Source organism: Suillus discolor, assembly GCF_016758755.1.
Source record: "Suillus discolor strain FC423 chromosome Unknown F5147scaffold_35, whole genome shotgun sequence".
NCBI classification, from domain to species: domain Eukaryota; kingdom Fungi; phylum Basidiomycota; class Agaricomycetes; order Boletales; family Suillaceae; genus Suillus; species Suillus discolor.
Genome location: NW_024541282.1, coordinates 375712 through 392754, shown reverse-complemented (window position 1 = coordinate 392754; position 17043 = coordinate 375712). Strand labels below are relative to the sequence as shown.

General features: G+C 46.6%; 2 protein-coding genes across 2 annotated transcripts; both read right to left on the bottom strand.

Moving 5' to 3' along the window:
- Positions 1-1637: 1637 nt before the first annotated feature.
- F5147DRAFT_700976 (UbiA prenyltransferase family-domain-containing protein) lies at positions 1638-3587 on the bottom strand. Its single transcript, XM_041437709.1, has 11 exons — positions 3565-3587; positions 3365-3447; positions 3124-3222; positions 2943-3055; positions 2734-2886; positions 2564-2681; positions 2424-2512; positions 2268-2364; positions 2176-2212; positions 1877-2119; positions 1638-1819 (listed from the first exon to the last, which is right to left on the bottom strand). The coding sequence occupies exons 2-11, from the start codon at positions 3376-3378 to the stop codon at positions 1739-1741; spliced, it is 1044 nt and encodes a 347-aa protein (XP_041291686.1). The 5' UTR covers positions 3379-3447; positions 3565-3587; the 3' UTR covers positions 1638-1738.
- Positions 3588-12338: 8751 nt separating this feature from the next.
- Positions 12339-17043, bottom strand: F5147DRAFT_700955 (armadillo-type protein). Its single transcript, XM_041437708.1, has 22 exons — positions 16837-17043; positions 16675-16764; positions 16558-16622; positions 16180-16506; positions 15780-16130; positions 15544-15732; positions 15347-15492; positions 15166-15289; positions 14953-15112; positions 14849-14905; positions 14684-14795; positions 14583-14624; positions 14406-14524; positions 14205-14351; positions 14054-14150; positions 13870-14001; positions 13613-13806; positions 13195-13555; positions 13046-13138; positions 12943-12992; positions 12739-12892; positions 12339-12678 (listed from the first exon to the last, which is right to left on the bottom strand). The coding sequence occupies exons 2-22, from the start codon at positions 16762-16764 to the stop codon at positions 12563-12565; spliced, it is 3126 nt and encodes a 1041-aa protein (XP_041291685.1). The 5' UTR covers positions 16837-17043; the 3' UTR covers positions 12339-12562.

Sequence of the window (17043 nt, the reverse complement as noted above, 5' to 3'; positions counted from 1 at the left end):
CACGGGACAAACGCGGGCTTACCAGATTCCTCAGATCTGTCACTTGGCGCGATCCTTGAAAGTGAAGCAAGCAGTGGAGGAGCATGGGGTCGAGCCGAGTGTTATTGATACGTTGTGGTGAGTCTCGCACTGCGATACTGGCTGGGGAATGTCATGTTTCTATAGATACCCAATCGATATATGACCACTGCTGACATACTCTCATGTTGATGCTCGAATAAACTGCATGATTTTTAGCCCTTGTTTCACCCATGCACTTGAAAATGATACCAGATGGACAATCGGCTCGTATCGTGCCTCAGATCAAAATACCGTTCTCCCGTGTGTTGTGTTATTTCCCTACTTGGCATTACACGCTCTTTTTACATGATTTATGCGACTACTAAATCTTTTATTACCTCGGATTCGCAGGTCCAGTATTTACATAAAGCGCCAAGCTCATTCTCAACTTGGTAGTACTCATGGCGTACGCGAACATCAAGCACTGTGACGTGCATGAGCATCAGGAGAAGCTCCACCTTTTCCGGCCTTCACGCTATGGAAGGTGTCCTGCCGGATTCCTTGTCGGCCACGCCTAGCGGGACTCATGTGCGAATACCGTGAACTATTTACTCTCGAGGAAGATACTTACTTTCTGTGGATTGCAAAAGATTCGGTATGATTATTCAACAGCGATGTATTACGAGAAGCCACGAAACATTTGGGCCCAAAGGGAAAACTCTACATTGAAACATGTGAGCCGCAAGAACGTTCATCCTTCGAGATCACCAAAATCCGGCAGCATTTCAAGCTTCAGTCCTACTTTTCCATCCGTGAGATGGCTATACAATTCTTCGCGACTATTTGCATTGAGAATGCGCCATCCATCCTCGCACTCACAGTTCCAAACGTAGTAGTCATTGCCCGACGAAAAAATGTAGGTCGTGCCCCTTTTTGAAGTAAGCTCAAGGGTCGCGTTTAAACCAGTGTATTCTTTGAACATCTGTTCCACATCCCTAGTACGTCGCTGCTGGAGGATCCACCCATTTGGAACGGGGAGACTCTCGGAAGAGTCGGTATCCTGCAGAGGGCAATGAACATTTTGCCGAGTTGTGTGTATTTATTGTGTTACCTGTGGAAGGGTTTCAGCGGCCTGACAGGCGGGAGTCAACATAACATCTGATGAAGCAAGTAAAAACATACAGAGGAGCTCATTGAGGTGAAACGGTGAGGACGTAGTCTGACTTTGGCCTTGTTTGAGCAATCCCCTATTCCTGGGCGTATACCGAAAAAAATCCGCGGTCCGCTCGGTTTGCTTGTTTGGGTAAACAATTTCTTGCGCTTCACTTTCGTAGAGGGGTTTCACCCTCACATCTACGTATTACATCAACCCCTCGTACCACGAGTTGTACTTCCTCTTTCCCTACTAGCACGCAAGGGTCTTTCTGCAGTCATAGTATAGGAAGTGTGAGTAGTCTCGATACAAGCCTGCCTTCTGTGTGATCATCACACTGTCTCCATCATCATTCGTCTATTAGTTTGTATATCAAAAAACATAAACAGCACTCCAGGATAAAAACACGAAAGCGAAAGATTGTAGTAAGTAGGTCAATGTCTGCGTCACTCATCTATTAGTTTGTAGGTGACAACAAAAGCGATACTCCAGGATAAAAACAGGCAAGTGCAAGGTTGTGGTAAGTACATTAACAAGATGGTTGAATGCGTCACCTTGAATCCAGCCTGAGATAAAAGTACGTGCTCAAATGGCCAGGGACGCAAGATTACAGTAATGATCCACGACCAATCCCACACACACCAACGCTGCGCCGTGGCGACCTGCCTGCAGTACAATGATAGGATGTCAGAATCAGCTCCTAGTTATATCACTTCAACGTACCGTAAATTTCTTCCAGCTGTCTCGTGGATCATTATGATCAAATGACCATATGTGCCAGAGACAGAGGAGAAAGGGCGCAATGACACCTATCACGTAGAACGGTAGGTGCTGGCCATTCAGATACCCAGCCCATAGAAGACACACAAAGAACGTCACGTCAAATACGCTCAATGCAGGACGAATGCCATCGCCCAGACGGACTGCCATGGACTTGACTCCAGCTTTTTCGTCGTCCTTCTTGTCCTGATATGACATAATTAACACTAACATTTCAGAGTAGAATCAAATGGGCTAGTCACCTGACACGCGTAGATAGTGTCGTAAAGACACGTCCAGCTAGGGAGGCACAATTAGCTCATCGGAGAAACCAATACCTTTCTGGCACACTTACCAGCACGACGCAACTCCGACATTCAGGATCATGCCCCAATCAAACTCACCCGTAATTGCCACCCACGTGAATGGGACGGCCCAGCTAGCAGCAAAACCTGGGAACTAAATAAGACCGTGCACAACTTTCAATTGCAAGAAAGCAAGGTTGTCATACCAAGGTACAAAGATGGCCAATACATCCAGCGTTTCATTAGCGGATAAGTCCCACCACATGCTGGGAGTCCAACAAGACCGAGTAACAGACTAGACTAACCTGTCAGAGAAGTCTCGATATTTTCTGAATAATCTACTCACGCTGTAGGGCCAGCAGTTGAGAACATGTAAAAGATGGCAGCAACGAGCATGATCAGAAGAACTGAGGCCTCTGGCACAGTGACAGCTCCCGACGCGATCGGTCGGTCTTTTGAACGTTCTGATTGAACGTTGTCAGGCGATTAGCGATGATCAGAACGGAATCGACATACCAACTTTGCGATCGAACTCGCGATCAAGCATGTCATTTATCACGCAACCTGCACTATGTACCAGTGTGCCCAACAACGCATAGAACAAAGTGTTCATGACAACTTTATTCATGGGTAATGCTACACGGTATGATGCCGCCAGCGAGCCCCACGCTAGGTACAATAACATCAGCCGACGAGTAGTGTCCCCCATGCATCTTTTGGCTTACCGAAAGGCCAGAACATGAAGTCAGACCCCACTGGAAACCAGTGAAGCCTGGTGAGCTCGAGCAATGATCTTGCCTTGGAGGGCATTTGTAACGGGTGTGTAAGGGGGAGAGGACTGGTGGAGGACCATATCAACCAGCCGTACTCATTTTATACGCCTACGTGAGTAATGGAACAGCTCACAGCTGTGCTGTGAACGGGATAAAAGTATAAATTGATACACTTCTCAAAACTTCTTTGGGCCCGGACCTCGGATTCGATCCTGATGTTTGCCCCAGAGTGCTAAATGGAACAATCAGAATATAATAATTTTTCATTGGTTTAAACAAATTGAATCATAATATTGCAACGTTTGCACTCGGCTCAGGATCGACAGGTAATGCAGAAATCTATACTAAAAACCATCTTCAGTATGAGTACTCACCTGCGGGAGCACATCGGTACTAGTAACTTCGATGCGTTAATGTTGATATCAACAAAGTGCACTTCGTTATGTTGTAAGTGGAACTAAGGAACGAGTCTCAGCATTGCAGACAGAACCGCTATGGCATTGATGAACGAGTCTAGGAACAGAATAATGTAAGTGCGAGACAGCGTGCAAGGTAAACATAAACTGTACCGTACTCAGACCTCAGGGTTGTAGATAGAACCGCCATGACATTGATTATAAACGAGTCTAGAAACAAAATAATGTAAGTGCGAGACATCGTACAAGGAAAACATAAACTGTACCGTACTCAGGCCTCAGGGTTGCAGACAGGACCGCTGAGGAAACAATCCGACTAGTATAGAGTCCGTGATCTTCAAGCGTTTGCTGCACGCGCGACACCGCTCCGCTGCTCAAATTCTACCTAAGCCCATTGCTCACTCGAGTGAACGATGTGCACTCTTGCGAAGGCCTCGTCTCGTGCCACATTATCCGACGTGGAACATCTCGTCACTAGTAACTCGAGAACAGAACACCACCACACACCGTTCTTCGTTCCGTGCCATGGCTGCGCCTTCGTCGCTCTGTATATGCTGCACACTTTGAGGTGCATTGTCTGCATTAAATATCGATTCTAAGAAAGAGTATGGTGTTTGAGAAATAACGGGTCCAGGTGTCCCCATGATTGATGTTCTACCGTCCTTGAACTTATATTCATAAATATGATATTATGACCCTCGGAGCCAGAGAGGTCGATAATTTATATCAGGTCTTCACCGCCTTGTCGAGTGAAAGATGGTGAAAGGTGGACTTTTGATCTGATTATGTAAACTGAACATTCCGCTAGAACTACCTGATTGACGAAACCTTACAATTTTTTCCAGCTTCGAATTCTCGTAACGCAAGGTGCAGCGGCGCTCCAATGACATTTTATTTTGGTCTATTATTTCCGGGCACCGGAGAACATCCGGACACAGGATATCCAGTGGAGAAGTTAGGATTAAGGAATTGAGGCGAGAAGATGAATCGAGGATGAATTGCTGAGGAACTGAAGCAGTGCACTGTCACTCGGCTGTCCTCTCGCGCACTGCCCAAGCAATCGTATGACAGATTGTCATCGGACAGAGAAAGGAAGGACCAATGGTTGGTGCAAGTGTGACTTGTGGGCAGCTAGTGCCAGTAGAGATATCCATCGATTTAAACATTATCAGCACGTATAGCAAATCACTTGACTAAATAATATGACAAAAACTTTGTATGTCTCCTCGAAATTTACTTTGGAACACCAAATAACTTCGATCAATACTTCAAGAAAGTGAGATTGAATAAAAGCAAATTCCTCTGCTCTTTGGAGGGCACTGGACCACCGTTAACTCCACCGATTATCACACACCACTACCAGTCGATATTTCCACGCGCTCCTGGAAAGCGATTGAGGACATACCAGTTGCTACATCAGAATCGGCCACGAGCTTAGCGTGGTATTCCCGAATACCAAGGATCAGGCGCGGGCCCAACACAAACATCTGCGCGACCTCCAAAATCTGAAGCAACCCAGAAATAATCTGAGGGGCCAGGGAAATGCTCTACAGAAACGATAAATTGTGGTAGCGTGCATAGGCAAGTGAAAGATTGACATACCATGAGGAATGTTGGATATAAATAAAAAATGAGATGGAGACAAGAAACAACAACAAAGCTACCATGTCCGACCCGTCAGTGGAAAAAAGGAACAATGATCACAATATGAGCTTACCTCGCAAAGTAAACCGCGTGAGTTTTCATCAACACCATGAAACAGTCCTCGGTAATCCCTCCTGCCGAATGTTGTCGCAGTTCACGGAAGTGTTTTACCGCAATCCAGGCTGCGAGACATAGTGCGAGGACCTCCCATACAATGCTGAGTATCCAAGTCACAGACATAAGAAGTGGGATATCTTCCGCATAGTTAATCTGACACTGATAAGTGCCAGAGAGAATGGATTCCTCTGGTAATCATCAATGAGCCCAATGCACGTTTGTTTTTATTCACAATTAAACGCGCCCCCTGAAGTATGCATCATTGTCAGTACGGCGACCACTACACCGAACATGCTGAAAGCCAGGAAGGTGACAATGAGAAATATCAGGATCTTTCTGGATCCTTGATACATGGCATGCAACCGAGCGATGATGATGACTTGCAGCATGTTTCAGTCAAGTCAATGTCACTGAGGTCTCGCAAGTGCAAAGCTCACCCCACAGCATCGTAAATACCACAACACCAGTCCAATCACATACGGTGTATACAATCCAGCCTGACGAATCCAGTCAGTGATCGGCCTCGGGTAGCACAGACTCCAAACAGACTCACATCTGTGACAGTATAGCAAGGCAGTCATTAGTGAAACATATAAGTTAGTAAAGAACCACACCCACTGCTACAAGGCGCCACAGTTAATTGGAGGGGAATAGTAATAGGCATCTGTGCAGAAGACTCACTGTATCTGTCAGCGAGATTGTCGGAACATTGTCTGAATGCCATTGGTCAGAAGAAGCAGTGACAGTGAATGTACTAAGGAGACATACTCAGCATATCCAGCCTGATTATGAAAGATAGACTATTAGCGCAACAGCAATAGTGTAGCCTTCCGAACATGCGCAGAAAATAAGAATCCAAGGTAGCGCACCTAGGATACTTTCAAGTCAGCATAACATGGCAACCGTGACAAACAAGCTACATACACCAAGATACATAACTGTCATTAGGGACCATCGTTGTCTCTAGAATCAAGTTTATTTTTATGCGTGTTCCTCTTACATCAGACTCTACTCACCCAGATCAATTCCACCTATAAAGCCATTCTCAGCGAGATGGCTGCTTCGGTCATAGCATCGACATACCTCTTGTCCGAATGTAAGTGCTGAAAATAATCATGAGACGTCAGTAGTCTTCTAATGTTATCATGCTCACCCCAATCATATATCACTGCAACAAAGGCGGCGACTGCGAAACAAAAGCCAAGGTTAGATTGAGTCAGCTTTAACACCCAACTGATCTCCACGAACCTTCACCAAACGCAATGCATCGATGATCGGCCACCAAGTGGGATCATTGGAGACTACGGTCGTATTGGTAGAGAATGGGTGTGGGCGAGAGGCGAACTTGGTGGACGTAAGTGGATGGCATTCGTGCTAGTTATACCACCATCCGGTAAGTAGATCAGCGAAACGAGACTGGGAGATGATGAGCGTTCCTGCTTTGATTGGTCGAAGTGGATATTTTTGCATGAGGAAAGATAAATCAATCCAGGGTATCATAGTAGATGTTGGTCGTAAAACATCTGAACGAGCGAAACACTTGAACTCCACAAAAGATCGAACAACATCAAGAACTGTTCGTGGTCTTGTCGCTTTGTTTCCGATGCTATTCTCGAGATGTTTTTGCTACACGTGCATCAATCCATCAATGAAATTAAATACTGTTTCATCTGTTTGGCACATGCTGATCATGGCGCGATCATCGGAAAACCTGTCATCGCCTCGCCAGCATAGGCCCGGGGAGCATAACACCTCATCAAGGTCACTCGACAAATACACAGCATTGACGCCAGACCAGAAAAGTCAGCCGTCAAAAATGGCGGACATTGACACAGTACAAACAAATTCGCATCTTACCTTGTGTGCCGATACCACCCTGCGAGCATATTTCATTGTCTCATCTCGTCCTTAGGTCATCTGTCGCTTCATGCACACCCTCTCGCTCTCCGCCTCAGAAATTGGGCCATCGTATGATCTGGAAACCAGAAATGGTCAGCCCAGAATGTTTGATTTGTATCGTGGTCCGTGGAGTTGGTGCGGTGATAAGAGGTATCGGGTTTCACCAGACTTCCTCCTGGTTGAGATTCCGTGATGTATGAAGATATATCACCCCTATATCAAGGGAGTATTGAGAGAGAAAATGATGGCTCGGATGTGCAATGGCTGAAGGCGATGATATCCTGTTGGCACACCATCAGAAATCTAGAGAAGTCGAGGGAATCACTCACCGAAACATACGGCTGCCAATGCACACTGTCAATGTCTATTCCAATAAAAACCAATCCAAAACATGCCACACTTAATCATGTTTATACCCTTCTGTTGAGTCACGCTTTCGTAGGGTAGCCTGAGTGGAAATGTGGATTGGAACGCTGTTTGTATTTCGCATGAACCAGCTACTATAATGATGCCCGAGATAACACCGACGCCTCAGAGCTCCGACTGATGATCAAGATTCGAGACTTGAGAATTCTTGCGGCGTTAGAGCCCTTGCATGCTGACGTATTATACTAAGCCGGTTCTGTATGGGTTTGCTTAGCGAAAAACAATCGAAAAAGGATGGGACGCTCACCGCGAATGTACATGTGCTGTGAATAAGAGTCGAGCAGCTGTAATATTTCATCAGATCCACATTGAAAGAGTGGGATGCCATGGCTGAGGGTTAAAGACTAAGTACTTACTTCAATTTGGAGCACCGGGGATGCTGGCGTACCCAGGTGCAGACCGTCCGAATAACATACAACATCGCACTAGTCGTTGGCTAATATATAATGATTTATATAGTGGGCATGGTCATTGAACAAGAATATATCAGATGAGCAACCCGCGAACTAGAGTACTCGTGACCAGGTGCAGTCGCATGTCTTTTGAGAGTGGGGAATATATATTGACCCCGTCGTCCATTTGACAGGCGAAGCACGGAGTTTGAAAAGTCTTTTGAATGGTAACCTATGCACACATGTTCTTATGACAATTTGCAATGCAGCACAATTCAAAGATCATGGAACATTTTCGATAGCCTCAAATCTCCCAGAGTACCACCACAACCTAACGGCACGTACTTTCCAAATCCTAAAACCTAAATCAAGGCCCCATCGTCGATGTCATTTCGAAGACATCTTGGCCGCATCCACATAATCGCTTTGCAAGCCCTGCTACATCCTAGAGACGGTCTCTGCCACCACCCAGCTACTTCGAGAGATCGACCGTTCCCTGTCTCGAACTCGCTATCACATCCACCACTTGAAATAAAACAACAGATGCTCGACTCCTGCACTATCACTGGTGCTGGTGCCTGCTTGTCCGTTCCTAGATGCGTCACATCAACGAGCCATTTTATGTTTGGTGTACCATGCTCAGACTTGAGTACCCTGGATTCCCTTGACTCCCCAGAGGCGCTGTGTCTCGGCCACAGAAAGCACGCAGGAGCATTCAAATGGACTACTTGTGGCCTTTATATCACGATGATACATGTATCCCCTGATAATACTTCTGTAACAATCCTAGACACAATTAAGCCAATTGGCATGAGTCAGCTGAGAAGGGCGTTGAATAGAAGATAAATCGAGGACAGGTTATTGAGGAACTGAGGTTGTGCACTGCTGCTCAACTTGGCTCTCGCGCCCTCATTTGGCTGAGCAATTGCGTGAATGATCATTATCAGATAGAGGGAAAAAGAACCAATGGTTGGTGCAAGTGTGGGTGGCAGCTAGTGCCAGTATGGATGTTCAGGATGTTCATTTTAACATTGTCAGTACGTATAGCAAATCACTTGACTAAATAATACGACGAAAACTTTGTATGTCTCTTTGAAATCTACTTCGGAACTTCGATCAATACCTTCAAGAAAGTGGTAATAAATACAAGCAAATTTCCCTGCTCTTCGGAGGGCACTAGACAACCATTAACTCCACCGATTATCACACACCACTATCAGTCGATATTTCCACGTGCTCCTGGAAAGCGATTGAGGTCATACCAGTTGCTACGTCAGAATCGGCCACGAGCTTAGCATGGTATTCTCGAACACCAAGGATCAGGCGCGGTCCCAACACAAACATCTGCACGACCTCAAAAATATGATCACACCCATAAATAATCCGAGCGTCCAGGGAATCGCCCTATAGAAACGATAAATTGTGGTAACATAGGCAAGTGAAAGATTGACATACCGTCAAGAATGCTGGATAGAAATCAAGAATGAGATGGAAGCAAGAAAGAGCAAGAAAGCTAGCACGTCCGACCCTTCAGTGGAAAGAAGGAACAATGATCACAATGAGCTTACCTCGCAAAGTAAAGCACGTGAGTTTTCATCAACACCGTGAAACAGTCCTCGATAATCCCTCCTGCCGAATGTTGTCGCAATTCACGTAAGTGTTTTACCACAATCCAGACTGCGAGACATAATGTGATGGCCTCCCACACGGTAGTGGTTATCCAAGTAATGGAAGTTATAATAAATACAAAATCTTCCGTATAGTTGATCAGGCACTGATAAGTGCCGGAGAGAATGTGTCCTTCTGGTGTCAAATTCGATGAGTCTCATGCACGTTTATTTTCATTCACAATTAAACGCACCCCCTGAAGTATGCATCATTGCCAGTACGGCGACCACTACGCCGAACATGCTGAAAGCCAGGAAGATGACAATGAGAAATATCAGGATCTTTCTGGATCCTTGATACATGGCATGCAACCGAGCGATGATGATGACTTGCAGCATGTTTCAGTCAAGTCAATATCACTGAGGTCTCGCAAGTGCAAAGCTCACCCCACAGCATCGCAAATACCACAACACCCGTCCAATCCCATACGACGTAGATAATCCAGCCTGACGAATCCAGTCAGGGACCATCCTCGGGTAGCACACACACCAAACAGACTCACATCTGTTGCAGTATAGCGTGGCAGTCATTAGTGAACCAAGAAGTTAGCAAAGAACCACACCCACTGCTACAAGGCGCCACAGTCAATTGGAGGGGAATAGCAAGCATCTGTGCAGAAGACTCACCGTATCTGTCAATAAGATAGTCGGAGCATTGACTATATGTCATTGGTCAGAAGAGGCAAAGACAGCGAATGTACTAGTAAACACACATACTCAGCACGTGCAGGCTGGTCGTGAGAGATAGACAATTAGCACAATACCGATCATGTAGCCTTCCGAACATACCCAGCAGATAGGATTCCAATGTAACGCGCCTAGGATACTTTCAAGTCAGCACAACATGGCAACCGTAACAAACAAGCTACATACACCAAGATACATAACTGTCATTAGGGACCATCGTTGTCTCTAGAATCAAGTTTATTTTTATGCGTGTTCCTCTTACATCAGACTCTACTCACCCAGATTAGTTCCACCTATAAAGCCATTCTCAGCGAGATGGCTGCTTCGGTCATAGCATCGACATACCTCTTGTCCAAGTGTGAGTGCTGAAAATAATCGTAAGACGTCAGTAGTCTTTTAATGTTATGATGCTCACCCCAATCATACATCACTGCAACAAAGGCGGCCACTGCGAAACCACAGCCAAGGTTAGATTGTGTCAACTTCAACATCCAACTGCTCTCCACGAACCTACAAAATAACTGGCCAAACGATCTGCATTGATGGTCGGCCACCAAGTGGGATCATCTGAGATTATGGTCATATTAGTAGAGAATGGGTGTGGGTGAGAGGCGAACTTGGTAGACGTATGATGATGGCATTCATGCTAGTTATACCACCGTCCGGTACTTAGGTCAGGGAAATGAGATTGAGGGATGATGACCATTCCTGCTTTGATTGGTCGAAGTGGATATTTTTGCATGAGGAAAGATAAATCAATCCAGGGGATCATAGTAGATGTTGGTCGTAAAACATCTGAACAAGCGAAACACTTGAATGCCGCAAAAAAACAACATCAAGAACTGTTCGTGATCTTGTCGCCTTGTTTCCGATGCTATTCTCGAAATGTTTTTGCTACACGTGCATCAGTTCATTAATGCAACCAAGTATTACTACTTCATCTGTTTGATACATACTGATCACGGTGCGACCATCGGAAAGCCTGTCATCTCATCTCTCCGCCTTTCTAGCACAGGCCCGGGGAGCATAACAGCTCATCCGAGGTCACTCAGCAAATGCACATTGCGCCGGCATGACACTGAACCAGAAAAGTCAGCCATCAAAAATAGGGAGATTCGCATGAAGAAACAAATTCGCATCCTACTCTGGCTACCAATACCTCTCAGCGAGCATACGTCTCATCTCACCCTTAGGTCATCTGTCACTTCATGTGCACCCTCCCTGCCTCGAAAATTGGGTCACCGTATCATTTGGATGTCAAAAATGGTGAGCCCAGAATGTTTGATTTGTATCGTGGAGTTGGTGCGGTGGCAGGTTCAACACCAGAGACGTGAGATTCTGTGATTGATGTGTGATGAATATGCAACATCACCCCTATATCGAGAGAGCGCTGAGAGAGCAGATGAGATAAAATGGTGCTCAGATGCACAATAGGTGAAGGCGATAACATTCCGTTGGCACACCATCATAAAGTTGGAGATTTGAAAAAGTTGAGGGAAAAACTCACCGGGTCATACAGCTTCCTCAACCGTACGCTCATTCAAATGAAACCCGAACCAAACCGTACCACACTGAATCCATCATGCAGTTGATGCCCTTCTGTTGACTCACACATCCATAGGGTAGCCTGAGTGGGAATATGGATTAAAACGCGCTCTCTATATTTTACATGAACCAGCTACTATAACGACACTGTAACCGGAGACTACACCGACACCGACTGATGGTCAAGATTCGAGACTTGAGAGTTCTTGTGGCGTTAGAGCCCTTGTTTTCATGGCCTTAGTCGACTCAGGCGGGTAAATTTCAAGTGCATGCACTATTTCAAGCACTTAGCAAATCTCAAGACTAAAAAAAACTATGATCTTTGCTGCCGTCAGGCCAACACCGGTGGCGCCTAAGTCAGCCCCAGCACCTGGACCTTCCACTCATATTTCACTTTATTGCAAGGACAATTTCAGTACTTACTGTAAATATTGGCACTTGGACACCATTTTACGCGTCCTAACTGACGCTTGACGCATGAATGCTGCATTCTTTCCGTCAAAGACATCGCGTTAGGACCCCAGGTTTTCAGTGGTCTTGATGTCTTAAATCGGGTGCCTCCAAAAAGCAACGACTGCTTTCATTATAATCCAAGGTGTGATTTTATCAAGGAAAGCGGACCATGAAGATATGAAGGAAAAAGGGAACTCGGTCCCCTTGACGTCGATAACCTATTGTAGACCACAGCAAGCAAACAGTCAATCGTCTTATAATATCCAAAGTGCGAGACGTCAAAACGCATCGAACAGGCGGAAACGATACAACAACTAGAAAAGACCTCAACTATGATCACCCTGGTTCGCCACCGTCACCACCTCCATAAGCACAGTCTGCCGCTCAACCGTGAGCATCGTCGTCGCTGCCTGGTATAGAGCACTGTTTTGATTCTGGAATGCTATGAGAAAGGTCATTGTCAGTAGGGAACAATATAAAACAGTAAGAACGAACGACGCACTCTGTAATGCTTCCTTGAAGGTGACATATGGGTTGATGTTGTCGAGCGGACTGAAAAACCCTAATTCTTCCTCGATCTCTGATTCTTCTGATATATCTGACTCGTCGTCTCCACCTGTTTCTGCTTTCTCAGATTTTTCTCTTAGGCGAGCACCCTAGAATATTTGTGTGAGCGGTAGGTTATAAATATGGAATTGTGACAAACCTCTTTCGCTAGGATCTCGAGATACGCGGAATCTTCGTCCCATACATCCTCTAAAACAGAGGTGTCAGGAGTCGGAACATGCAACAAACCAATATACGCTTACCGTCTTCGTCTCCCTCAAGATTGAGATATTTAGTGTCGTCCTCATCTTCATCATCGTCCCCTTCAACCAGCTGATCCTCCAACACCTTGCGTTCTACAAGATCACACCATCAGTCAGGTTACCAGTCATGCTAACAATCTGCAACCCACTCGCAACAGCCTGAGGCAGCCCCTTGAAAATATTCAAAGCGCCGCCCACAATCCCAGGCCATCCATCCCTCAATCCCTCCGGAATCGCGCCAGCCTCCATCTCCAACAACTTACACAGCGCCAAAATGCTCAGTTTCTTGTCATGCACGCGTGGGAGCTTATTGTCGCTGTTGATTGCCGCGAACCAGCGCTCGAAAAACGTGCGTGAAAACCCTGGCTTGTAGACCTCCATGAAATGAAGCGCCGCAGAGGCGTTGTAGAGGACGGTGTTGACGAGAATCTCGAGGTTGGCAAGGCGGAATGAGGCAGTCTCACCTTCGTCGATGTGTTCTGCGGCGATAGTGACTATGTCTTGGAGTTGCTGCAGAAGCACGATGAGAAGGTGTCTTGGATGAGAATTATGAATACAAAGACTTACGTCGTCCACATGGCCGTGCAAGTTAAGAAGCATCGACTCTGCCAGCTTGCATCCGTTAATCTTGTCGTTATCACCCAGCTGTGGGCTTGTCATAGCCGTGCGGTACATGTCCAACACCTTTGACCTATAGTCAGGGCGTGCCTTCAGCACATCGGTACCATACGACACGAAGTTGTCCAGCGAGGGGAGCATTTCTGCAAATCACCACCTCCATGAGTAACACAATCTAGAGATACGCGGAAAGTAGTGGGCTGTACCATCAAGGAAATCAACAGCATCGCTCTTGAAGAGGTCATAAGTCAACTCGAACACCGGCCACATGTTCGGTGATATTGCGTGAAGACGGAAGGTAAGGGCATCTACGAGATCATACATATTATCAAACAGATCTACAAACGCTACGATCAGCGATGCTCTTCATGCAAAAAGGAACAGACGCACCGATCAACTTATTCTCAAGGGTGAACCGGATGATGGGTATGATCACCTCCTGCACCTGCGACAGAATCTCGGGCGATGAGTCAATGCATGAAACCACCTACGCAGCTTTATCAGACGCGTTGGACGAACATGATAGCGAGAGTACACGCACGGTCCCAATAGTTTTGGCGACCCCCATGGCGCCATATACTTTATCGTCGTCGCCATCCGACACGAGTGATTCTACATCGATGCCATCCGGGAGTGTTTCGTTCTGCTGTGCCAGACCCTCTCTTGCAAGGCGTAAGTAAGACTCGCACTACATACATGCCGTCAGCGTATTATAGTAGTAACTAGAGGACAAGGCGCTCACCAGGCGTGCAGTGAGCTGCGAAGCCACGGGCATAAGCTCGTTTTGGAACCGGTCCACCATAGCTTCCATGCTGTGATTCAGGATATCGAGGTCCGTCTCATCGGAAAGCTTGAGGAGATCTGTGATAGCCACCATCGAGATAAATGAGTGCATCAGTGGGTTAGACACGAGACGTACCTTGCACGACCTTGCCTACTTGCGGAGAGACGGCGTCCCTGACTAAAGAACCCAAGTTAGCTTGGACACAGCATAAGAGCAATAAATGATTTCCAACGCACCAGAATCGTGGATGACAACCAGCTCAGTGATGGCCAACGCAGCTTGCACGCGTACCGGGAGTTCCTGATCATCCAGGGCCAACGCCACAGCACGGGAGTGGTTGTTCAAGTTCTACGCAGGATTGACGTTAGCACGAAAACAACACTTATAGTAGATATGTCTACCTCTTCGGTAGCCCATGTGATACCGGCCTTGGTCACTACACCAAGCACCTCACATGCCTGAACCGCATCAGTTCAAGAAAGTTGATGAAGATAAATAGACATACGACACTCCGCAAGTACGGCTCCTGCGATGTGAACTCGGGCAGGACGTACTGTACCATGAACTGCTCGATGCTTCCCTTGACATCGGGATGGCGGACGATGAAGGGGCCTAGGACTGACATCATCGTAAGGGCGCCGAAGCGCTGAGCCGGCGTGGGATTACTATATCGTATTCTTGTGAGTTGATGGATGTAGTAGATGTAACAGGGACGCACGAGCGCAATACCGTGTTAATGAACTGGAGCATCGGGAGGAAGGACGTTTTTGTGCGGTTGCTTGCGAGGGAGAGAAGGAACGAGGTGGCGCCACTTACGGGGGACGAGAAGTTCTCGTACTCGTCTTTGGCATGTGAGACACTGACACGGATAACAGGAGAGAGTGACTAGGTAAACTCACCGACACTAGCACGGACGTATTCTACGGGATCTGCCTCCCACATGGCTTGTTTGGACGCATTGAAAGTGAGCTGGGGGAATGCAAAGTTAGCCACGAGGTTGTCGACATGGGGTTTCAGGAGTATCCACGTCGACTTCGGCTTGATACTATGGATAAACGCATCAGCATAATCCGAGGGATCGAAGGTCAATGCGAACCATTCTGTGAAAAACTGGAAGATTTGGTATTGGCATTTCTTGCCCAACCACGCCTGTCCTGAGACGTATAGCTCGACTTGGTGGAGGTACACCTTGAAGATTTCGGGAGCAAAGGCAGTCACGAAGTTCTGTGCAAATACGCCATACTCCTTTTGCATTGGTGACGGGAGCTGAGAGGGATTGCCGAAGCTACGATGCTCTTAGAGACGCATAGAACATTCAAAGAAAATACACACCGATGGAACAGTCGACCAAGGATTCCATACGCCCATTTCTTGGCCTTCCACCATTCGCATCTCTCCCGATCTTCCTCGTTAGTTGGAACGCCTTCAACGGGGACAATCATCTCCACGACGCGGAACAAGAGTCTTCCCCAGGGAACGAGTGATTCTTGGCTCTGCTGGTGTGGAGAAAGGTTAACGATAATTGCAGTTTTGTACGTCTTGAGAATGAGGTGCAGCATGGCAGGGATCTCCTGGGACGCAGGTTGGGATGGGGAGGTATTGAGCATGCCATCAGCGATAGTGACGAGCGTAGGGAAGAGGGTGGCAATAATGCCTGGCAGGACGTCGGCTTTCTGGCGGAATCTACGCGTTTATTAGATAAATCTGAATGATAACACAATGAAATACATACCTGAACGCTCTAACGCATTCTAGGGCAGCTACGACACCCGCTCCTACTTCTCTCACGTCTCCGCTTCCCAAGAGCCTTTTCACGTCATCCAAAAGAGATGGCCAGCGATCGGGGAAGTCATTTGCCACAAGGTCCTTGAGGGTTGCTGCGACCTGGACGGTGACGGAACGGCTTGGACTAGCAGAAAGAAGGGGAAGAATGTTGGCTTTTAGTGCGGTGCGGTCGGATTGAGCAATTGGGACGTGGTCTGGGCGCGGAGTTGGTGGAAGGATGTAGGAGGTACGGACGCGATTCTTGAGGTAAACACTACAAGCTTGGCGAGTGGCTCTGTCATAAAATTATTATAATGAGTATCGTGAAGCTTAAGCGTAGACATACAATTCAACGCCGTCAGATGCGATGATCTGCAAAAGGGCAGTAAGCATGCCCTCCTGTGCACCGATCTGCAGTGGCGATTAGCGCGATGATTGCAGGTCTAATGAAACAAGACATCACCTTGCGTATTTGGAGTTCGCCGGTCTTCTGTACATTAGGATCAGGATTGTAAGTTGTCGCGAACAAATTCGCAAGTGATTGAAGATCCATCTGTGCATCATCCATGATATTGATCAGATTAGCGTTTTTTTCAAGTTAAAATCAATCTAATAAAATACAGACCTCGGGCAGGTATATTATGAAGTATGAAGAAAAAGAGACAAAGGATAAATGGTCGTGAAAGTCGTTTACAAAGGCTACACGCGAGCTTTAGTAGAAAAATTGGGATCAAACACGCGGGCAGCAACGCGTTTAGTGTTGACCTAATTGATCATGCACATGATAAGATTACATCATGTTGACATGTACTAGCACGCGCACCGAGCTTTT

Excerpts from the sequence above, each read along its gene's own strand:
- F5147DRAFT_700976 (XM_041437709.1), bottom strand. Across the intron at positions 2,120-2,175 it reads ACACTATCTACGCGTGTCAG|GACAAGAAGGACGACGAAAA; the intron begins GTGACTAGCCCA and ends ATGTCATATCAG. Across the intron at positions 1,820-1,876 it reads ACAGCTGGAAGAAATTTACG|GCAGGTCGCCACGGCGCAGC; the intron begins GTACGTTGAAGT and ends ATTGTACTGCAG.
- F5147DRAFT_700955 (XM_041437708.1), bottom strand. The coding sequence starts at position 16,764 with ATGGATCTTCAATCACTTGCGAATTTGTTCGCGACAACTTACAATCCT. Across the intron at positions 13,807-13,869 it reads TGCTGTTGATTTCCTTGATG|AAATGCTCCCCTCGCTGGAC; the intron begins GTACAGCCCACT and ends GGTGATTTGCAG. Across the intron at positions 12,893-12,942 it reads TCGAGATCCTAGCGAAAGAG|GGTGCTCGCCTAAGAGAAAA; the intron begins GTTTGTCACAAT and ends CAAATATTCTAG.